General features: G+C 45.4%; 1 protein-coding gene across 1 annotated transcript; it reads right to left on the bottom strand.

Annotated features, from left to right (window-relative positions):
- Positions 1-4,309: 4,309 nt before the first annotated feature.
- On the bottom strand, positions 4,310-7,247 carry LOC103985978 (cation/H(+) antiporter 19-like). Its single transcript, XM_009403832.2, has 3 exons — positions 7,055-7,247; positions 5,645-6,643; positions 4,310-5,545 (listed from the first exon to the last, which is right to left on the bottom strand). The coding sequence occupies exons 1-3, from the start codon at positions 7,244-7,246 to the stop codon at positions 4,310-4,312; spliced, it is 2,427 nt and encodes an 808-aa protein (XP_009402107.2). The 5' UTR covers position 7,247.
- Between the last annotated feature and the right edge of the window lie 1,027 nt (positions 7,248-8,274).

Here is an 8,274-nt window from a genome sequence, read left to right as displayed (position 1 = left end):
ATTTCTTCATGGTGACTTAGAAGAAGAAATTTACATAGAGCAACCAAAATGTTTCAAAGTCAAGGGAAAAGAAAATCTAGTGTGTAAGCTTACAAAAAGCTTATATAGACTCAAACAAGCACTCAGACAGTGGTACAAGAAGTTTGATTCATTTATGATGAGCCAATGGTACAATAGAACCATATTTTATCATTGTATATCTACGAAGAAGTTTTCAGATGATGATTTCATCATTCTCCTATTATATATTGATGATATGTTGATTGTTGTCCACGATACTGGTAAAATTGAGAAGCTTAAAAGAGAACTAAGTAAGTCTTTTGCCATGAAAGACTTAGGATCAACAAAACAAATACTTGACATAAAGATTTTTCGTGATAGAAAAAAAGAAAGATTTGACTATCTTGAAAGACCTACATTGAAAAGGTTCTTGAAAGATTCAACATGAGTAACGCCAAAGTAGTTCGTTCTCCGCTTGTAGGTCATTTTAAGCTTAATTTGAAATAATATCCTACAAATGATAAAGAAAAAAAAGAAATATCTAAAGTGTCTTACTTATGTGCAGTATGTAGTTTTATATATGCTATGGTTTGTACTAGGCTAGATATAACTCATGTAGTTGAAGTTATCAGTCGATTTCTCTTTAATCCCGGTAAGGAACATTGGGCAGTAGTAAAATGGATATTAAGATATCTAAAAGGTACTTTCAGGTTGTGTTTATGTTTTGACAATTGTGAACCTATTCTAGAAGGGTACACAAATGATACTGATTCTAAGAAGTCCACTTCGGGATTCTTGATGATGTTTGCAGGGGGAGCAATCTCTTGGCAATCTAAATTACAGAATTGTATTACTCTATCAACCATAGAAGCATAATATATAACAATTACTGAAACCTACAAGGAAGCTTTGTGGATGAAAAAGTTTCTATAGGAATTGTACTTGAAACAAGAAGGATATACTGTTTACTGTGATAGTTAGAGTGTCATTCACCTCTCCAAGAATTCAACATATCATTCTAGATCTAAGTATATTAATGTTAGATATCATTCATGATATGCTTGAGATAAAAGAATTACACTTAGAAAATGTACATAACAATGAGAATAGATAAGATATATTGATAAAATCTTTGCCTAAAAAGAAGCTTGAAGCAGATAGGTGAAGAGTGACTTAGTACAATCTACCATATGAGCTGTAGAGGGAGAATTCTTGCTTCTAGCCCATATATGGGCTTGGACCGGATGATTTAGACATTGAACCGAAATTTGATGTATTAAGAAAAAGAAAAAAGGGAAACAAAAACAAACGTGTATAGTGAGGGCAACTAGGGCATGCATAAGGAGCTGAGAAAGAAATATAGAGAAAAAAAGTTAAGATTTTGGGACTTTTGGTAAATGATCAAGCGATTAAATTTTATTAGTTTTGACCCAAATTTTATGCGAAGAATCATTGCAATAAGCTTTATAATTTTAACGGTACCGATTTACAGTTTATCCTCTCTAAGGTGCTTTCCTATTATATCTATTTTGTGAGACCTAAAATTTTTCTGTTATCAAATCCACCTATGGTTATTATATATTATGATTGAGTCAAGATCTATATTCTTGATGTTATTATGATCCTTTGATTATTCTACAAAAGATTTATTGTAAACCTATTATCATTATCGGTGATAGTAGAAGTTTAAAGTTGATTACGATTCCTTTGTTTTTATTGCATTGAGTTTTTTTTATGAAAATTTTAGTATCTCATTTTTTGATTGATTTATTATTCTATTATTTATGGTATTCTAATTGATATTTATTTTTGATAATAAATTAATATTTAATAATAAAAAATTATTTTGATAGAAAAAAAATTATTTCACTATAATAATTTTTCGAACCCTTACCACCAGCTTATGTTCGCCATGTGTAGATATCAGAAAGAAGATAAAATGATGACCAAGCACTAACCTGCAAGACGAGGATTTCTGACCAAGCACTAACCTGCACGACGAGGATTTCTCCTACTCCGTCATGATTAAGGTCAATGCCGGGAACACAGATCTCCAGGGATATCATGTGGGTTTTGACTTCCTTTTCACTACCATGTTTCCTTGGAAAAGACCACTGAGTAAATGGTCAACTTCATATAGTTTTTGCCGTCCTCTCAGTGAATTGTTTTTATGCAATGCGATCCAATTTAATGAATGCTGACATGCACACAGTAGTCATCTTGAGCTGAATGTGGGGTTTGTTCTGAAAATTTTCTTTGTCCTCGGTATCGACGAGGATATGGTATTCTAAATCTGATATAAGGATAAATATATGATCGGAAATCTTAATATCATTAGTGCGATACTTTAACATCATATGATGGATATTTCTGATGTTATATGATTAACATTTTAGCATCACATCATATAATTGACAACTCAATATGAGATCAAATCAATCGAAAGTCATGGTATCTCAGATTCAATATATCATGATCACGATTACGTTTGAGGAGGTACAATGGTATCAATCATGAAAATAATAATCCTAAAAACTCACTATAAAAAGTCCTCAGTTATATCGTAAGAGCATCTCTTTATCTCGCCGAATACAACATAAAGCGTATATCAATCCTTGGAATCTATGAAGTTGAACAGTTTTGTACAGTTTGATATTACCATAGTTGGACAAGTTCGGTGTCAATGAAATCAATATGGACTAGTGCAAAAGGAGAAGAATCTTAGTTTTGAGTGGTTCGATATTACCATAGTCGGTCAAGTTCGATGTTAGTGAAATCAATCTAGAACTGTTGCGAAAGACGAAGAATCTTAATTTTGAGTTAGAATTAGCTTTCATGAACAACCAATAACTAATTTACAAATTGTATAATTGAAATCAACTAAAAACTAAAGTTGAGACATGTGCCTAATTAACTTTGCTATTGTGTATAACACCCTTTTTTTTTCTTTTTTTTTACAAAAGATAAATGGCAAAAGTCAGATATGGCAAAAGTGATAGGTGATAAGGGACCATTTGATCGATCTATTGGTGCGGTCTATAGGCTCGTGAGGAATTATCTGTTTTGGGCGATGGATTCAAAACCGTACGAGCACGGTTTTGTCCTTTCAAAACATGTGAGCTCTAAAAAGCATATTTGAGAGTACGAGAGATTTGACGGATTTATGAGCCCTTGGTTCTCATTCTCCTTAACCAATGTAGGACTAAATGGTCTTATCAGTACTTCCTCCCGTAGAGAAGCCAAGGTGCACGAATTGTAAGAGAGTTTACTCAATCGAGGCGTAGGCCTCGGACCCTCCTTCTAGCGTCAAAATGATAGTGATCGTTTACACCGTGGCTGAGGGGTCAGCATGGCTTGGTTCGGTCCCAGTTGCACAAGATCATCTATGTCGGTACTCGGGTGACAGAAGTCGTCGTCCGGTGGGGTTGAGCTTGGCCTTTGACTTCAAAATCTGGAGACTCCCCTTTGGCTGGCTGCCATCCTCTTTATCGTCTGTCCCTACACACTGGTCAGAGTCGGGAAGGGGACTCCCGACTTCGACCCCTCTGAATATTTTGTTAGAATTGGGTGGAAAATGAGCCAAGAACCAATCTCTTGTCGTTGGCCCCGCGATGGGTTTTTATCCCTCCGCCCAAGAACCAATCGTACCTGTCATATTTATGGTTGCCGACCTATCGGATGATGGGCTTACTCCTAGAGCAAATGTTGGGCGTCCTTAGTGCCATGGCGTCGAACGATGGTGTCGTAGTCGGTGTCATCCCGACCTTTACGGGATGGTGTTGTACTCGGTCGGCGCCATCCCGATCTTTGCGGGACGGCGCTATACTTGGTCGACACCATCTCGACTTTTGCAAGACGACACTATACTCGGGTGGCGACGTCCCAACTTTTGTGGGACGACACGATACTTGGTCGGCGCCATCCCGATCTTTACGGAACGACATTGTTCGAGGGGTGTGGTATGTTATATTGACCTTAACGCTGATGTGACCGTGAACCGTGGTTGGAGGACAAGTTACCAAAATATATCATATCAATAGGATTTTGCGCGATAAACTGTTAAAATTTTTATTAATTAAATTAATCACTATATTTGAAAATATATCAAATAAAATTTTAAATTTTTAACCTTTGATAAGAAAGTTTGATACTACTTGTTATTACATAAGCCTACCATACATTTATTCTTTCCCTACAAAAGTCCTACGCTGCTCACATGATATCTGAGTTCCACGTAAGGGAATGCATGCCCTGCAAACCCTGCAGACGAGAAGAAAGCATATTGTACGCTCCCAACTCGTAGGTGAGTCTAATGGCGAGAGAGGTCAGTTGTGGGTGTATCGGGCTCGTCATAGATCTCCGTCCCGTCGTCCTCCGGGTCGGGTGGGTCTGCCGTCGGATCGTGCTGCTTGATCACCAACACCGACGTTGTCGTCGAGAACTCGGACGATGCCAGATAGCTTCCCACGGGCCCCAACTCGGGGCTGTCGGCCTTCTCAGAGAGGACCATGATAGGAGGCGCCTGACCCACCAGGAAGAGATTACACCGCCCGATTGACTTGATGGCGGCGATGATCTCTACCCTGCTTCCCATCACCTTGTCGTCGTACCTGATGGATTCGTTGGACGCTAACACCTTGTCCCGGAACTCGGTGATGCAGGCATCGTCGGCGGAGATCTCGTTGGCATCTACGATTATGGTCACGCTTCCTCCTCCGCCGCGGCTCCTCTCGAGAAACCAGTTGCCTGTTTGAGGAGGAATGAACCGTACCACGATGAGCTGGATTCCTGGGTGCTCCGCCATGCGAGCCGAGTAGGCGAGGGCCTCCCGGTCATCCCTTCCGCCGAAGAAGAGGGTCGCCACGGTATAGGACACTTCGCTGGCCACAACCTGCGCCGTGCCACCTAGTCCGCGGTCCACGAGGACTCCGACGGAGCACGGGGCACGGCGGAGGACGCGCCGGTTGATGAGACGATAGGCGTGGCCTGTCGACTCCATGGAGCCATCGATCTGCTGGAGCTTGTGGAAAGGAAGGAGGATGAATGCAGCTCGCTTCTGATCGGCGCTGGTTATGATGTCCTCGTGCATGGTTTCGAGGTCGGAAATGGCGATCATCGGGCGGACGGAGACGTTGCTGAGCTGCTGGTAGGCCTGGAAGGCGATCACGAGATGGTCTGCGCCGTTATCGGAGTCCCCCTTCCTGTTCCAGAAGGGAAGGCCATTCAGGCGGGCCTTGTGGACCATGAAGATGGCGGAGGACCGCTCCGACAGCTCCATGAGGTGCATGGCGTAGACAGTGATGCCGCGTCGCCGGATGCCACGAGAGGACTCGATCAGGTTGATCATGGTGGGGATGTTCCGGCTGCCGTGGAAGCAGGCCAGCACGCGGAGTTCGCTGTCGGTGTCATTGCGCTGAATGGTGCGGTGCTTGTAGGGCGCGGACCGCCGCGCGGGCTTGTATATGGCCATCACTATGGGCGTAGTGAGGAAGGTGGTGACGAGAGCCATGAGCACCAGGATGGCGAACGTTTCGTCGTTGAGCACCTGTCGATCGTTCATGCAGTGCAGTCACGTAAACGCCTCGAAACGACAAGAGTACTGCCACGGTAAGTAAGAGTGCGGAGAAAGAAACCCATTTCGTACCTTGCGGTCCTTGCCGATGTTGAGAACAATGAGCTCGACGAGCCCTTTGGTGTTCATGAGGAAGCCCAGCGCGATGGCCTCCCGTGCCGGGACCTTGACAAGAAGCGAGACGATGACGGTGCCACAGATCTTGCCGAGGCATGCGGTGCAAATGACGAGGGCAAGGAGAGCCCAGGACTCACCGCCGCTGATGGTGGCCACGTTCGTCTTGAGGCCACTGGAGACGAAGTAGAGCGGGAGGAAGAGCCCCGAGATGAGGTCCTCGATCTTCTCGATGAGGACCCCGGCGAAGGGCCCGTCCTTGGGCACGACGACGCCAACGATGAAAGCGCCGAAAAGTGCGTGGATGCCAATGGTATCGGTGACGAAGCCTGCGGCGAGGACGGTAGCGAGGGTGGCGCAGATGAACATCTCATTGACGGGCTCGCCCTCCGGGGAGCGGCGGGCCATCCAGTCGAGGACGGGGCGGACGAATATGGCAACGAAGGCGACGAAGCCGACGCCACTGAGGAGGACCCAGAGGGAGACAAGGGGTGAGCCGGAGCCAGAAAGGGCGATGGCAAGGGCGAGGAGGATCCAGGCGGCAATGTCGTTAACGGCGGCGGCAGACATGGCTATCCGGCCGAGGTCGGTGGTGAGGAGCTTAAGCTCCGCGAGGATGCGGGCGAGGACGGGGAAGGCGGTGATGGAGAGGGCGACGCCCATGAAGACGAGGAAGGGGGCCTCGGGGACGCCCTTGGCGACGGTGTGGCGGAGGACGACGGAGGTGCCGATGCCCATGACGAAGGGAAGGGAGATGCCGGCGATGGCGATGGCCAGGGCGCGCTGTCCCGTGCGGCGGATGGCGCGGAGGTCAAGCTCCATCCCCACCAGGAAGAGGAAGAAGATGAGCCCGACGCTGGCGAGCGTGTCGAGCACCGTCAAGCTCTGCTTCGGGAACACCGTTTTGAGGAACCGCTCGCTGCGGCCTATCGCCGACGGGCCCAGCAAAACACCTCCCTGCAACAGACAGAAGACGACAAATCTAATCATCATTACTTCATTAGATTAACACTAGATTAGTGCATGCAGCAGCAGCAGTTGCAGAAGCAGCAGCATAGTAGACGACTGTCGTCTCAAATAAACACCGGTCAAAGCGTTCCATGACGAAGAAAGAAGGTTCAGGAGGAGGTCTCAATGGTGGATTGCTTCTGGGCGAGTGGAGGCCTCGCTCTCGACCACGCGGCTCGGGCCATAAAATGGGCTCGCCACGCGTCTAAGTTCTCGGCCGAAGATGCCGATCGCGGTAAAACGAAGCTCACATACCAAGGTCAAGTTTCAAGGTCGTAAATCCTACGTAAAGATTAGAGCAGCAGTAAAGGAGACAGGGCATGATAGAAAGAGCAGCAGGGGATTGGTTCGAGCACATACGATGATCTCCGCGACAACACGCGGCTGACGGAGAGGGTGGAGGACGAAGGCCAGGAACCTGGTGAGGGCGATCACCAGGCAGATCTGGAGGATGGCGAGCGGCAGCGCGGAGTCCAGCGGGTTGTCGCCCTGCCACGACCCGTTCGACGTGGCCCCCATCGGCTCCGGACACGTCGTCCCGGCCACCACCATAGCCATCTCTCCCTCTCGCTCTTTCTCCTTGCCTCTCTCGCGCTACCTGTTGTCAAGTCACAATCAGAAGAACAGCGCCATGCAATTAAAGCAGAAGACTCTACGGTGAAACACTTCTCTACATGCCCATCTATTACTCTGTTCTTCACATGCAACATGCGGGGGGAGAGAGAGAGAGAGAGAGAGAGAGAGAGAGAGGTGGAGACTGAACAGAGACGGGGAGAGATCCGAGGAAGGATTTCGTGAATGATAGACTCGTATAACCTCTCTTTCTCTTTCTCTATATATGGCGAGATAGAGAGTGCGGTGGTGAGTCTTTGTTGGAGAGATCTCAGAAAGGAAGGGCCGGCACGATGCAGGGCACACCAGGATTAGTATATGCGCAAAACCAAAGCCAAAGCTGAAGTAGAGCGGGGTGGAGAAAAGGGAGTGCGAAGGCGAGGGTACGGCGTCGAGTCATGATGGGCTTCTCCTCCTGCCTCGCCCTATAAATGCACCACGGACGCCATGGCAGCCACGAACGTTGCTCTTTTCTTCCGGGACAACACCTTTTCTTCTCGGCAATAACGCTGCTCTTTTCTAAAGCTTAAAAAAAAAAAAATCGGTAATAAAAATACTAAAAATAAAAATAAAACGTTCAATAACCCAATTTATATGATATCAATTATAAAATCTTTATTTATTCTGACATGTGATTTCTTTTATTTATCTTTCTTATAAATTTAAAAAAACTCTCTCAAACTTCTCTAGAAACTTTAAAAATCACTTTTAGGAGTACTCAGGTATCTTTGTCTTTAAGTCTCATTAAAACCTTGAGAGACTCGGTATATATAGGATTTAATTAAAACTCTATTAATTAATTTAATTATAATTAAAAATCTTAAAAATGCTTATCCATCCTAACTAATAATACCATTTCTTCCATCCACTAACGTCCTGCAACGCAAGATAAGATGTTGACAGTCGAAGCATAAATGTCACCTTACCTTACTCCTCACTTGAGGCGTGCATGCAAGTAGGGCCAAGCC

Source organism: Musa acuminata, chromosome BXJ3-5 (genome assembly GCF_036884655.1).
Source record: "Musa acuminata AAA Group cultivar baxijiao chromosome BXJ3-5, Cavendish_Baxijiao_AAA, whole genome shotgun sequence".
In the NCBI taxonomy this organism is placed as follows: domain Eukaryota; kingdom Viridiplantae; phylum Streptophyta; class Magnoliopsida; order Zingiberales; family Musaceae; genus Musa; species Musa acuminata.
Note: the sequence above shows the minus strand (reverse complement) of the source record. Positions and strands in the feature narration are given on the sequence as shown.